The sequence below is a fragment of the Schistocerca piceifrons genome, chromosome 7 (genome assembly GCF_021461385.2).
Source record: "Schistocerca piceifrons isolate TAMUIC-IGC-003096 chromosome 7, iqSchPice1.1, whole genome shotgun sequence".
Lineage (NCBI taxonomy): Eukaryota > Metazoa > Arthropoda > Insecta > Orthoptera > Acrididae > Schistocerca > Schistocerca piceifrons.
The window spans coordinates 451,251,288-451,267,885 of NC_060144.1; the positions used below are offsets into that span (position 1 = coordinate 451,251,288).

A 16,598-nucleotide genomic window follows, 5' to 3' on the forward strand; every position below is an offset into this window, starting at 1 on the left:
AAAGCGTCTACAGGCTTGAAAGAAAACTGTGAAACGAAGCTTGCCCTTTTCCTTCCTACACGCTATGCTGCGAACTGTGAATGAAGGACAACAGGCAGAGTCCACATTTCTAGATTTCCGAAAAGCGTTTGACACGATACCTCACTGCAGACTGTTAACGGAGCTTCGAGTATGTGGAACATGTACCCATATATGTGAGTAACTAGAACACTTCTTAGATAACAGAGCCAACTATGTTGTCCTCGAATGTGAGTGTTCATCAGAGAGAAGGGTATCGTCAGAAGTGCCCAGGGAAGTTTAATTGGACCGCTATTGTTTCCTATATACGTAAATGATATGACAGACAGCGCAGGTAGCAATCTGCGTTTGTTTGCTGATGAAGCTGTAGCCTGCGGGAAGGTGTCGAAGTGAAGTGACTGTAGGAGGATACAAGATGATTTATACAAAATTTGTAGTTGCTGTACCTACCTCCATGAACCATGGACCTTGCCGTTGGTGGGGAGGCTTGCGTGCCTCAGCGATACAGATGGCCGTACCGTAGGTGCAACCACAACGGAGGGGTATCTGTTGAGAGGCCAGACAAACGTGTGGTTCCTGAATAGAGGCAGCAGCTTTATCAGTAGTTGCAGGGGCAACAGTCTGGATGATTGACTGATCTAGCCTTGCAACACTAACCAAAACGGCCTTGCTGTGCTGGTACTGCGAACGGCTGAAAGCATGGGGAAACTACAGCTGTAATTTTTCTCGAGGGCATGCAGCTTTACTGGAGAGCTGCATCAAACCAGTCTCAGGACTGAAGACAACAACAACAACAGTTGCTGTAATGAATGGGAGCTGGCTCTAAAAGTAGTGGCAACGGCCTTGCCGCGGTGGATACACCGGTTCCCGTGAGATTAGCGAAGTTAAGCACTGTCGGGCGTGGCCGGCACTTGGATGGGTGACCATCCAGCCGCCATGTGCTGTTGCCATTTTTCGGGGTGCACTCAGCCTCGTGATGCCAATTGAGGAGCTACTCGACCGAATAGTAGCGGCTCCGGTCAAAGAAAACCATCATAACGACCGGGAGAGCGGTGTGCTAACCACACGCCCCTCCTATCCGCATCCTTATCAGAGGATGACACGGCGGTCGGATGGTCCCGATGGGCCACTTGTGGCCTGAAGACGGAGTGCTCTTTTTCTGAAAGTAGTAAAATGTAAATCAACGCAGATGAGTTGGAAACGCAAACCCGTAATGTTCGGATACTGCATTGGTAGTGTTCTGCTTGTAACAGTAGCGTATTTAAATATCCGTGCTTAGCGTTGCAAAGCGATACGAACTGGGACGAGCATGTGAGGAGTCTGCTAGGGTAGGTCAATAGTCGACTTTGATTTATTGGGAGAATTTTGGGAAAGTGTGGTTCATCTGTAAAGGAGACGACGTACAAGATGCTGGTGCGACGTGTTCTTGAGTACTGCTCGAGTGTCTGGAATCCGTACCAGGGCCTATTAAAGGAAGACATCGAAGCAGTTCAGAGGCGGGCTGCTAGATTTGTAACTGGTATGTTCAAACTACAGACAAGTATTTTGAGATGCTTCGGGAATCCAAATGGGAATCTCTGGAGGGAAGGCGCCGTTCTTTTCGAGGAAAACTATTGAGGACATAGAGAGAAGCAAAATTTGAAGCTGACTGCTTAATGATTCTACTGCCGCCAACATACATTTCGCGAAGGACCAAAAAGATAAAATACGAGAAATTAGGTTTCATACGGAGGTATACAGATAGTCGTTTTTCTCTCACTCTATTTGCGAGTGCAACACGGTTAGTAGTGATACAGTGTACCCTCTGCCACGCACCGATAGCATGCGGAGTACGCACGTAGATATAGATGTAGAAAGGGAGGGCGATTCTTTTCCAAACAAGAATTTAACGTGCAATGAACTTTGTGTACGATTTTGAACCCGAGTCCAAAACTCAAAGCATGGAATAGAATCATACCAGCTCACCTGTTCGAACTAAGTTCAGAAAGTAAGCATCAATGGAAAATCGACGTTGACCGTCTCTCGGTATGCCCACGGTGTTGTCTGATTATTTGGAAGCCCAGAGTATAGTAAACAGTGTCTACAACTCAGACATTATGATGACCAAAGTAAAGCCAGCAATGAGAGAAAAACGTCGCGGATCTCAAAGAAAGCCCTCTGCCAAGCACTTAGATCTGATTTGCAGAGTATCCATATATATTTAGATGTAGATATCGGCACACGACTACGCTCGCCCTCACTCCGCATACCTGAGCCAAGAACCCATTGAAAAAACGGGCGCGGAGATACTATCTCATCCTCCCAACAGTCTAGATGTGGCTCCCTTGAATTTTCATTTGTTTGGTCCGCTCTCGGAGGTATTAAGTGGAAAAAAGTACAGCTACAACGAGGAGGTCAAAGAATTTGTCTGAAAGTGGCTCAAACGACAAGACGAAGACTTCTTTGCATCAGGTATAAAAAATGTGGTGTCACCGCCAGACACCACACTTGCTAGGTGGTAGCCTTTAAATCGGCCGCGGTCCATTAGTATACGTCGGACCCGCGTGTCGCCACTGTCAGTGATTGCAGACCGAGCGCCACCACACGGCAGGTCTAGAGAGACTTACTAGCACTCGCCCCAGTTGTACAGCCGGTTTAGCCAGAGATGGATCACTGACAACTACGCTCTCATTTGCCGAGACGATAGTTAGCATAGCCTTCAGCAACGTCATTTGCTACGACCTAGCAAGGCACCATAGCATTTGATATTGAGATTATAACATGTACCGTCAAGAGCGATGTACACCAACTGTGGATTAAAGTTGAGTATTATATCAACTACGTACTTTATTTGCTACTATTAATTCCCTTAACTGTTCCAGACCTCACGCCAGTCAGCGTGTAATTAAACGCGTGCATTTCGGCCTCCTCTAGCAACACAGTGTTGGCACTTCTGCCAACACTTCAAAAAAAATGGCCAGGTGCGAGTATGAATCGTGCACCGAGGATTCCGTACAAACTTGATTCTGTACATACGGAATCTAGAATCTCGACGATTTTTGCGTTATCAATTCTGACATTGGAAAGATATCGATCCAAGGAATACCAAGAATTTCGATAATGTTTTAATATGAAACCGGATAACAAATATAAAAAAAAATATTTTTTTGGGTGACGTAATTACAAATTAACGATTTTCTGAATTTTTCCTTTACTTGTACCGTGCAGTTTTTCTACTTTCCACATTTCGTGATTCTACGTCAACGGGAAAGACACTATGGGTGTTGAGTGAGTTGCGAGTATCAAAATATGTCACATAAACTTAGAAGCTTACATTTATGACACTGCCAAGAGAACTTAGACCTTAGTTTATGACATCATTAGAACACTGTACGTATCCCAAATACCTTGGGGTTACCCTTGACCGTGCATTAACATATAAGAGGCACTGCCTAAATACCAAGCAAAAAGTGGCTGCCGGGAACTATATCATCAGAAAGCTAACAGGCACAACGTGTGGAGCACACGCCAACACTGTGAGAATCTCTTCCCTTGCATTGTGTTACTCTGCCGGAGAATACGCAAGCCCAGTGTGGTTCAATTCTTGCCCCGACAAAACAGTAGATGTCGCTCTTAATTATACTTGTCGTATCATCACCGGGTGCCTGAAGCCTACTCCTCTGGATAAACTGTGCAGCATCGCGGGAGTTGCACCCCCCGACATCCGCCGAGAGGTAGCAGCAAAAAGTGAGCAGAAAAAAATCAGAAACTTCTGAAGCTCACCCCCTATATGGCTATCAACCAGCAAACCCACGACTAAACTCCAGAGAGAGCTTCCTCAGATCTACCAAAGCTCTAGTTGGGGCACCACAGCAATGCCGAATCGAACAATGGCGTGCAAGGCTTATCAGTACTGTAGGATGGATTACACCAAGCGAAAGACTACCACCCGGATACACAGAGAATTGGAGTACAAGGAGATCCCTCAACAGACTACGCAAGCTGACTAAATGGGGTTTCCTAGATGAGCCGCCACTCTGTGAGTGTGGAGCAACGCAGGCTACCTTCCACCTGTTCCAGAGTACCCAATGTCCAGCAACATGCACAACAGAAGACCTGCTACATGCAGTGCCAAATGCAATAGAGGTCGCTAAATTCTGGGCGGCAAAAGTGTAAATAATTATCTTGTAAATATATATAGACACGACACGTAAATATTGTACATTATTTTATACATCGTAAATGCTTCTGACGCGAATAAATAAATAAATAGTATATGACATAAATTTCAACTTTATACGTCTACCAGTTCCTAAGAAAAAGGTGTCTTAAACAGACGGACGGATAGACAGACAGTATGACAGCGAAGGACAACTTTTTTTTATTTTCGTGTGATATAATTACAAATTTTCGAATTTTTCCCTTTAGTTATACTGTGGAACTTCGCTTCTTGGCAAGATTCATGATTCCAAGTCAACGGGAAGTATCCTATAGGTTTTGATGAGTGGTTTGCGAATATCAGAATAGGTGAGATAAATGGTCGTATTTTTTGAATACATGACGTAGAAGCTTCAAGTTTTTACACAACCAAGAGACTTTATACGAACAAGGGACCGAAGACCTTAGAATGTGGCATAAATTTCAACTTGATATATCTACCCGTTCCTGAGAAAAAGGTTGTTTAACAATCGAACAGACAGACGGACAACGAAGTGATTCCATAAGGGTTCCGTTCTTACCGATTGAATTGCGGAATCCTAAAAACCAATTCATCATTGGGACAAGTGTATTAATATTGATGGGAATTATGTTAACAATCAGTAAGCGCTTAACTCCATTAAAATACAGTTTTTTCTACATCAGATTGCCTCTTTAATTATTGAATGTCTCTGGTATACACGAGTCCGCGTATGGAAGCACTACTCGCGTGCTTGGTATCCCCTCCAGGTCAGATTAATGGAAGACATCGATACAATTCAGAGGCGTCTTGATCGATTTGCTACCGGTAGGTTCGATCAACACGCGAATATTACGGAATTTTTTGAAAATAATTATGAAACTCTAGATCGCAAGGCATATTTATTCAAAGGTGATGGGTTTCGACCATTACATGATCATCTTCAGACCTACAGCCATTTGGATGGACAGTTCCAGTTCGTACACAACCATTGTCGATCAAAACGGCTGTAGATGTGAAGATCATGTAACGATCGAAACTCGTCACCTTTGAATAAATGTGCCTTGCGATCTTGAGTGTCATAATTATTTTCAAAGATTATAATTGGATCGCTAATACCGCCAATAATGTTTTTGAAAATATTACGGAAATGCTACCTGAATTAAAATGGAAATCGTTGGAGAGAAGAAGGCGTTCTTTTCACAACACAATAATGGGAAACTTCAGAGAATCGGCATTTGCGAGAGATTGCAGAACCATACTGAGCTCACCGGACAAAAAATTAGTCGCCCCACTGCGCATGTACACCTGAATCGTTAAACAGGAGGCTAAGTGATCGAGTCACGCGCTCCACAACCGTGCGCACTGCTTCTGAGTGAGCTTAAGGAAGTAACGATCAGTAAGACATTTATGTTCCAAGAGGACAGTGTGTGTAAAAAAGGATAAATGTACGGACCTGACAGAGTGGCAAAACGGGGTAATCGTGTTTGCCCGTATCCATGGCCATATGATGTGCGAAGCTGCTGGATTTGTTGGTGCTTAGCGGCGAACTGTTCAACCTGTGTACAAGCAGTGGTGTTAAGAAACGTACTCCAGGAAGACCTGCAGAGGATTAATGCATGGTGCGACAGCTGGCAGCTTTCCCTAAACGTAGATAAATGTAATATAATGCGCATACATAGGGGCAGAAATCCATTCCAGTACGATTATGCCATAGGTGGTAAATCATTGGAAGCGGTAACGACCGTAAAATTCTTAGGAGTTACTATCCGGAGCGATCTGAAGTGGAATGATCACATAAAACAAATAGTGGGAAAAGCAGGCGCCAGGTTGAGATTCATAGGAAGAATTCTAAGAAAATGTGACTCATCGACGAAAGAAGTAGCTTACAAAACGCTTGTTCGTCCGATTCTTGAGTATTGCTCATCAGTATGGGACCCTTACCAGGTTGGATTAATAGAAGAGATAGACATGATCCAGCGAAAAGCAGCGCGATTCGTCATGGGGACATTTAGTCAGCGCGAGAGCGTTACGGAGATGCTGAACAAGCTCCAGTGGCGGACACTTCAAGAAAGGCGTTACGCAATACGGAGAGGTTTATTATCGAAATTGCGAGAGAGCACATTCCGGGAAGAGATGGGCAACATATTACTACCGCCCACATATATCTCGCGTAATGATCACAACGAAAAGATCCGAGAAATTAGAGCAAATACGGAGACTTACAAGCAGTCGTTCTTCCCACGCACAATTCGTGAATGGAACAGGGAAGGGGGGATCAGATAGTGGTACAATAAGTACCCTCCGCCACACACCGTAAGGTGGCTCGCGGAGTACAGATGTAGATGTGGCCACGAAACACGTCAGAACTGTGGTCGAAAAAAGATCATGGCTGAGGGGGATCGGTGACGCGTTTCACGGCTTGTAAATCAATTCCAAACCAGACAAGAACTGCTGCAGGCAGTGAATAAAGGTCTATCCCCAACGGTTAGCGAGAGGACTTTGCGACGGTAACTGCATGCAATGAACATTTGGTATCGGGTCACCTCGCTGGAGGACATTAATCACATAAGGCTGCGCGTCTTCAGTGGGCTGGAAAATGTCAGACATGGATAGTAGCTGACTGGCGAATCACGTGTTTACCTATATTCAAATTACTTACTTAATTGAGTGTACCGAAGGCCAAATCAAGCATTTCATCTTGAATGTGTGCAAGGTCATGTTCAAGCCGGAGCTTGGTCTGTGATATTTTAGGGGTGCTTTTCCTATCGTGATTTGGGCCAGCTCAGTGAGGTGATCACTAACGTGAACCAGCATTTTTGTTTAAACATCCTGAATCAGGTTTTGCCTTTCTGTCAACACCTGCATGATAAATACGCTATTGATTTTCATGGCGTGAACAGTAGAGTTCATCGGACTGGAAGAATATGTGACCGGTTTTTTGAACACTACCTCGCCCTGTCACATCTCGACTGGCCTGTAAAACCACTTGGCTTTGATACCACAGAAAATCTGTGGGACATATTGGAACACTGTAAGGTGGCTATAATTTCGGACCTTAGAAGAACTCATCCACATACTTTGCCGTGATCTACAAACACAATTAGGTATCATTTGATAGGCTGTACATCGTTTATGCGAATATATAAAGGAGACTGACACTGTCACGTACGTCTTTTGAATAATTGTTAACGCTTATTGCATGAAAGATCACGAAGTGTCTTTATTAACTGAACGGCGTAATGAATGATTGCCTATATCAGTAGAGGTTGGAACGCCAGTGGAAATGAAACGGCAGGCAGAACACAAGCTCTGGGTGGAAGGCCCACACAAGTGTTGGTCCTGCTTAAACACTGGAAGTAGCTTGACGGACGTCGTGTCACCTGAGCTCTGGTGCACAGTAGGGTGACAGCTGGCCGCTATTGTTGTAGGGGCCGTATAGATAACCGGATAATACTTCCGAAGGCTGAAAATGTTGGACACGGGTGAGAGGAACGAAGAAGCGGCACCTCGGAAACCACGCAGGCTGGGTTATTTCCAAGATTTTTACTCAGAAGCGTACCATTGTACGAGTATAGGTTTTTCCTCGCAAAATTTCCGCGCTGTACGACAAAAGATTAAAATACGTTTGGTCGGCGTTCGGAAGAATCTGTAGAGAGGGAGAATGTTCCGTGGTTTCGGGAATATGATTCGTTTTCGGAATTACGAGGGTGGGGAGCTGAGCCTTGCTGGGAGACCAGTGGAGGAGAGATGAGGTCTTCCGTTGTGAGTGCCCGTGTCTGACGGTTGCTCGAGATCAGCTTTGTTGGTACAGACCGGACCTGTTGTCTTTGTTCTCAGGAGAGTTTATAGTTAGATCAGTTAGGCACTGTACTGTTGCAAACCTATACGATTCTGAACTTCACCTCCAGGTTGGAAGTCGTCGTTGAGTACGAAGCGTTCAGTAATTGAGAGCACTTCCTCTACCTATACTTCCGTTGAGACGTTATCTGAACTCCGTCCTTGTGGTTGGGAGTTCGCCTTTATCGTCTGTAGAACACAGAGAGGAGAAGACAGTATTAGGGTATATTAGTCAGAGGACAGCCTTCTGCCGTCCTAGTGTTTGAAAGAGTTTATTTGTGGCTGGAGTTCTTCCATCGTCGCAGACGAGTGCGAGAACCGTCACTTCGACGCACCGCACGCAGTACATACGGTGATATCGCAAATTGCTTCAGCTTATTGGGGCTAAACAGCTGTTGATCACGTTAATTTATTTCCACTGAGGTTCCACACCACCGTAGATCATCTTTGAGGGTAGTGTCTTCTAGTGTTCGGTACGTGGATGATGTCAGTCATTTCGCGTTATTTATACGAGACCGCGCACTCATAATGAGGGGGATAGTTGGGCAACTGATTAGTAATTTTACTTAGGAAATGTAAACTTTATAATATAAAGTTCAAATATCATTTGAAAAGACTGAAATAATGGTAACGGATCCACTTGTAATAGATCACATCACAGTGAACAATAGGGAAATTAAAATAGTGAAACAATTTAAATGCCTGGGTGAAGTTATAACACATAAATTGGACGAGAAACCTGCATGGCGAGCAAGAACTAATAAAATGATAAAAGCTCAAAAACTAACGTGGTCTACGTACAATAAAAAATGTCTATCAATTAAAACAAAATTAAAACATTACATGACGGTGGTTCAACCAGAGGTTACATACGGAAGTGAAACTCTTTTTAAAGTCACCCAGAAAAACAGAATTGACAAAATTTTAAAAGTAGAGAGAAGAATTGCTAGAACATGCATAAATAAGAAATATCAAAAAGCTGGGCAATGGCGGATAGTTCCAAATGAAGTGGTATACAGAGAACTGGAGCCCATCACTGATACTATACGAAAGAAAAGGATCTCTTTTTGTGGTCACATTCTGAGGACACCAGAAACCAGATTATCAAGGAAAATTATTGAGAAACTCTGAAGTTTGAAACAACAAGGAGGATGGCTTAAGGAAATAAGAGAGGATATGGAACAACTGTAAATAACTCTGGATGATTTGCAGAACAAAACGCCAAATTTAAAGAAGTTGAGGGACACAGAAATAAGATTTAAACCAAAAATTGACAAACGACGTACAATGAAAAGGGTATTTACAGATAAGGAACGACGAAAAGCATCGGAACGAATGAAGAGATACTGGGCCACTCGGAAGGGGAAAATAGCAAAGAAGAGGACCAGAAATGATTGACTGAAGTGGTCCAATGAGGCCGTAAAAGCAGAAGAAGAAGAAGAAGAAGAAAGTTTTTTTAAATCTAAAATATACAAGCAGGAACAATATTTATAATTTAGAAGGATTAGTTGTCTTCATCATTCATTTATATTTAGATTGTCACTTACAGAATTGAGAGATCCTAAGATCTGCTTCAGGGGGTAGTCAGTCTGGGTCAAATCTTCATTTTAGCGTTTATTATTTTCCGTTGCGCGCATTCATTTTACACCCGCCTTGAGCAGCATCTTGAAACGGAGTAAAACGCCGACATCAACACATCTGCAATGTGGTGGAATACCGAGATCAGTTCGTCTGCGGGTGGCTTACCCTGGATGTGGCGCACATGCACAACTTTGTGGGCTGACTTCCTAACCAAATCCACGCGGTTAGCAAGTATAGGGACGAAATTACACGGTATTAAGTAATGTTTGTAATGGTTTCTCTAAGGCTGACTGATTTGTGTCCATTGAGCTTACTACAACAAACACAGATCTCGCGTATGTACCACGAAGAGAAGAGAAATCAGGGCTCGTACGTGGCATAAAGTCAGTCGTTTGCCCCTCTATTTACGAGTGGAATGGGGAAGGTAATGACTAGCAGTGCAACAGGGTATCCTGCATCGTGCTCCGTACGTTGGCTTGCGGAGTATGTGTGTAGATGTAGGTGTTGCGTTGGCGCACCTGTATGTTACAGGTGCGGTAGCGGCGGCGCAGGCCGACGCAGTAGCGGCCGCGGTGCGCGGGCGGCGGGTTGTCGCACTCTCGCTGCGACGCCTGCACGCCGCCCCCGCAGGTGCGCGAGCAGGGCTGCCACTCGGCCCACTCCCCCCAGCCGCCTGCAACCGCGCGCGGCCGCTCGCCGGCCGACACGCACTGCTGCCCGTAGCACCACTGCCGGCAACACAACGACCACAAAGTACGCTAATTAAATGAAGACCCTAAGCTGTCGACAGGAGTTGGTACACATCACCGGGGACAGTTGAACACGTGTGGCCGATTGGGACTCGAACCCGGGATCTCCTGCTTACATGGCAGACGCTCTATCCATCTGAGACACAGAGGGCACGGAGGATAGTGCGACTGCAGGGATTTATCCCTTGCACGCTCCTCGTGAGACCCACATTCCCAACTTAATGTCCACACACTAGATTCGTAGTGCCCCTGCCCATTACACTCATTACCAGCGGCAGACAATCTACCGAGTCTCGTAAGAGTTCGGGCAATGCGTGTGCATCCAGCACAAAAGAAGGTCAATGGCCGGTTAGCCTTAACATGTATCCCAAAGTACGCTATGTGACAGCCCCATCAGTGGGGGTGGTGATACGTTCCATTCTGGCAACGTCACTAACTAGCTTGGCATTCATGCATCGAGCTAATGGTTCAAATGGCTCTGAGCACTATGGGACTTAACATCTATGGTCATCAGTCCCCTAGAACTTAGAACTACTTAAACCTAACTAACCTAAGGACATCACACAACACCCAGCCATCACGAGGCAGAGAAAATCCCTGGCCCCGCCGGGAATCGAACCCGGGAACCCGGGCGTGGGAAGCGAGAACGCTACCGCACGACCACGAGATGCGGGCGATGCATCGAGCTACAAAATGATAATGCCTACTGTATTCTGAGTACATTCATTCATTATTTTTCTGCTCTATAATAATTTGAAAGTTTTCCTGATACACATTTTCTGAACAAAAGTAACTGGACATCTATTTGTACATTAATATGAGGTGTGTCCATTTCGCCTTTATGATGGCTTTAACTCTGCTGAGGACACTTTCAGTGCGGTGTCTGAATATCTGTGGCGGCACGGCACGCCATTCTTCCTCAAGATCCGAAACCACAGAAGGTACTGATGTTATACGCTGGGATCTGGGGTGAAGTCCACATTGTAGCCCCTCTCAGAGGTGTTTCATTGGGTACAGATCAGGAATCTGGGCAGGCCAGTGCATTTGAGGTGTGGCACTGTCCGCAAACCATTGCCTGCCAAATGCTGATTCTTGACAAGAGTCCACTCTCGTGCTGAGACAATCGTCGTCTCCGAGCTGTTCCTCTACTGTACGAAGTAAACAATGTTGTAAAATGTGTTCATATAATTTCACATTTAGCGTTTCTTTCACTGCAGTATGGTGCTACTTACTAACTACGAAAAACATCCCTTAACAGTAACACCATCTCCTCTGCACTTCGCTGGTGCCACTACACATCATAACGTCCTCCAGGCTTTTGCCAAACACTAAACTCTTCCATTGGACTGCAACAAGGCTGAGCGTAGTATGGTTAATTGACAAGTGGTTATTACGACTGCTGGTATGATTTATGTATGTGACGTACGCGTACCACACACAGACACGACAAAAATCATCCCTTTGTAACTTTTGAGAATAGATATCTTATGTTACCTGAAACTAATTACTTTACAAACACAACGAGGACTGAATTTTTCAACCACAGTTCCTGTTCCTGCTACAATGAAATAATAATAATAATAATAAACAAATACTGGAACAAAATAATGTGAAATCAGAAGTAGAACAAAACATAGTAATGGACTCAAACAGGCCAGAGCAAACAAACAAAGAACAACATTCATCAATTAAACAATCAGAGGAAAACGAAATCTTAAGGCAGCCACCAGAACAAGTACAAATAGAACACAAAGTGACACACATGTTAGATATAGAAGAAAAATTTCAGCTGAAATATATAAAATACAAAGACACAAATACAGACATTAGACCATTCTTGCATAGACCACCAAATAACCAACAAGTCGAAACACTAACAACTATCAACACAATCATACACAACAAAATAAATGAAAATACTACTATGGATGAGTTACAACTACTGGTTTATATAGGAGCACTCACTACACTAAATATACACACTAGGCTGTAGCGTTGCTCTTGGGGGACAAAAATAAAAAGAATTGTTACTTTTTTTTTTTAATGTCGAAAAAGTGAATATTTTGGTGGGCCACTTGGCAACAGAATCAGGGATTTATTACGCTATTATAATAACATACGTTGACCATTAAATACCTGAATAAGAGCAGCATATTGATATATATATATATTTGAGATCGCTCGGAAGAAACATTATCATTTCTGTGCATTTTTATAGTCGCGATGTAGTCATACCCGGATCAACACTAAGGGACCAGAAGATTTATAGACTTTAAAAGAAATGCAACACTACACAATTAAAAAAGAGTTGGTTCAGAAATAATAGGAAAACGATAATGTTCCTTCTGCCTCATGCTGCGTTCGGCCCATCAGCGTGATCGTAATTTCTGATGATGAAGTAACACAAAATAATTAACAGTTAAATCAGGAGATGGAATCATCAAGGTTAATTTACGAAAATAAGCACACTTATCTTTAACACACGTTTTTTTAATGCTACATACCTTTTCATATTAAATTACAATAGATGACCATTGTGGTTAAATACTTTATACATAACAGTCAAAATGTCCTCTTGATGCTGTCTGTTCGATATCAGTTACAAGAAACTACATCTTTTCTGATTGAAAAAAAATAACAATTAGCATATTCACTCAATATTTTCACATCAAATATAAAATACATTTGTGGAACGCAGCAAGTCCGCGTCCGCCTCTCATGGAACACAAACAGTAAAAGGTGAGGCGCCAAAAGCCTCATTTGTCTTGAAACAACAGAATTCTTTTTTACACCATTAATCGATACATGTACATAGAGATTTACTGGCACCGCGCAAGAACGGTAAAGATAAAGAATAATAGTTTCTGTCGATGCTATGCGATGGTTCATTTCTTTTACTTTACAATTGTTCGATAACTTTAGGCCATCAGGCGTTTACTATTGAGCGTATATTAATGTTTGTGAGGCGAAAATTACTAATATTACACTGCCTCCCATGAAGAGGGAAGCAATACCGAAGGTATTACTTTCATCCTCATGCCCATTGGAATATTTGTAATTTTCGGATGTAACATACAGGTTATTAAAAGTCTCATTTCATATTCATTCCATAATAAAAGAATTAACGTTTCAATTTGTAATTACTGACGGTGGATCATTGTGAATTTGTTCTGTGTTTCTACCTGTGTTTGTATGGATTCAGTCTATCTTGATGATTCTTAAAATTAAGGCTATAAGTACACATATTTACAAAATTTATAAGGAAATAGAGTCACACTTCAGTTTTCATCGTTGCAAAAGTAATTTGACTATCACAACTGGTACACAACTTTCTGTTTTGACAGTATTCATTACATTGTCATCGTCTTGTCGATTGATTGCCTTGTCCGTCGTCGCACTTAATTATACATTTATTTTCGTCGCACATACACTATTTATGATAGACTTTGATTGTAGAGCGGCCACTGGTGATGGCTTCGACAAGGAAGTCCATATCTTTCACTTTCAGGGCTCGAGTGTGGCTCTCCGAATTATTTCCCATATGAAACAGATAAAATATCTTATATTAGAATAGCTTACAAAACTAATTTTATATACATGTGGGATGGGATATAGGAAGGATCGGATCCTTTGACGTATTTTCGTGTGCTTATTTTCATTCGTATCGTGACCTCTCGTCAAAGTTTACATTTCAACAGTGTTCAGAGGTGACCTTGTGACTTGTCTCTGTGTACAATCAGTCATTATAATAATTACGTTAACTTCTCTATTTTAGAGTCTCTCGGAAGGTTTATGATACATACAAAATGTTTTCAGTACTGGGTGTGAATGTTTTTGCTACAGAATGTAGCGCACAGCAACTGTGTTGTCGGTTGAACGTTTACATTATTTCGTCACGTGGTGGCTGTCCGCCCCCACTGTTGCGAGCAATCTTGAAATTCAGTCTGTGCGCGCGCACGTGACCGGAGCTTTCTTGCAGAGCGTTGATTTCGCACTTGAGGTGCCGTGCGTCGCTTTTGTTCGGCGGATCGTGGCTTTGTGCTTTTTTAGATTGCTGGAGGGAGCTTCTGCCACCGAAACTGCCTCACATCACTTCCTGTCCACTATCCAGTTACGGATTCACAGGTAAGTGGTAGCTACCGCTGCAACTGCATATGTGGAATGACACTGATTATTACACACTGCACACATCAACGAAATTTTTCACACATATGGTGCAGTAGAATACTGCCACTGACAATCGTCAAACTTTAAAACTTCACTTGCACTGTGGTGAGCGTCTGCGTGAACGGTGTATTAAAAGAAATTCTCGCGTCATAACATCACACGGTGTTTACAAGTTGATTTACATACTAATATTTACAAGAGTTCATTTAAATCGATAAATAATCTAATTGACCACTTTGAATCAAAACAATTGTTTCTTAATTAGGCTTTTTTTTTTTATTTATGCCTACACTTTCAGGTAGGCTATTATAAGTACTTTTTCTTTGACCAAATCCATTCCAATCTCCTTTACAAATTAATTTCATTCATAGTAATCTTTATCACGCTTGCTTATTCATTTTGTAGGCCCAATACATTTTTTTAGTGCTCGTCTTATTTAGTGACTTGTGAGGGGAGCTTCATTTATGTCAAAAGTTTTTCTCGTATGTGCTTGTTTTTAAAGAAAGTTCGAGCACAGATTTGAAAATAGCAATTCCGCCTCTGAGTTTCATGTAGAAATACAAACAGTCGAAAAAAGAAAGGTGGGAAAAGCGGGTCTACTCGCTGATCGTCGACAGAATTTAAATTACTCCTCTACCAGGTCGAAAATTTAATTTACATTGCGCATTACAAAAGCAATTTGCGCGTCGCGAACCTACACATTTTTATATGTAGTGCCTCACTTCCTAAGCACACGTGCATCTTTACAATTTGATCCTGAGGAGTGGATAGGATCAAGGATCTTGAAGGATTTGCACTTAGGAAAGGGATTCAATAATCACATAATCACAGAGAAAACAATAAATATTGCAGTGCACACTTAAAATAAAATCTATCACTTCAAGCATGTATATCTAATATGTATCTTGCTGCAGCTTGCTTACTACTCTTTGCTCATTTCTTAGACTAAGTCAAGTTTATGCATTACGCATTTGGGTATTAATTATCATTTGTATATATAAGCCTCTCACTAGAGTGTTGTTTTTTTCTGCTGTCGCTACCTGTGAAGCTTGGGCGAGATCCTTATTATATGTGCTGCTAGCTTGTGAATTTGCAGTATCGCTAATGCTCAATAGTACCGTGAAGTTGGCATAATAAACCATGTTACTCATATCTTCTTTGACTCAGCTTGTTTGTAGTCTAGACTCATCTTACTTTGCGCTATACAATAAACTTCCTTTTTATTCCATCACGCTTTTACTTAAGGTTAACGTCAGGCCTTTTTAGAACAATTGCACTGCGTCATCAATCTGTTCATGCTTAATCCTAGGTATCTGTTCACTTCAAAGAGATGTTATTTTATCGCTGGCACAGCACTGTGCTGGAATTTACAAGTTAAATCTACCGACTGTTTTACGCTAACAGGTGGTGCCTTATTTACGTCACCTTTGAAAATAGGGAATAACCTCATGGAATCGAATCCTTCTCACAACTTTCCTCTTTTGTCTGGACGTTTAAGTATTTCCTTTTAAAACAGGTAATTAATTTGTCCTCGATTAAATTTCACTTACTAATACTAAGCACATATAATCATCATTTTCATATTACTATTTAGTGAGAGAAGTGCATTATTCGCTCCTTCCTGCTCATTCTCAAATTACTATTTAGCGAGAGAAGTGCATTATTCGCTCCTTCCTCTTTCCTCATTTTAGTACCTCGGGGCTAATTAATACCTCTCGAGTACATCATTTTCCTTACATACTAACTTATAACTAAAATTGAAAATCGCCTCTAGGACATGTCCTCCTGTTTACATAAAGATTATTCATGTAAATACTTGTCTGCAGCTTATTCTGTATTTTATTTTCCAGACGCGTTGTTTTAATACACAAGGTTTCCTTTCAGCACCGGTTAACGTCCGTAGTCAGTTCAGTTCCGTTCTTGTTACTCATTGGTTAATCCTGATCTCCAATACCTTAGAATTTTCTTACAGCTTAAATTAACTTAATTCCTGGCGTTATAAAATTTTCTTAAATCTTGATGGTGGAACAATCCTTTGATTTTATTCGTGGCAGGGTCAGATAACAAATAGCTACCAATGTGTGGTT

General features: G+C 42.2%; 1 protein-coding gene across 1 annotated transcript in view; it reads right to left on the bottom strand.

Moving 5' to 3' along the window:
- LOC124709009 (A disintegrin and metalloproteinase with thrombospondin motifs 7-like) overlaps positions 1-16,598 on the bottom strand; it is a 552,648-nt gene that overhangs the window by 206,165 nt on the left and 329,885 nt on the right. Inside the window, exon 11 of the mRNA XM_047240641.1 lies at positions 10,114-10,323. Within this exon, the coding sequence (XP_047096597.1) occupies positions 10,114-10,323 (210 nt within the window). The remainder of the gene's footprint in view (positions 1-10,113; positions 10,324-16,598) is intronic.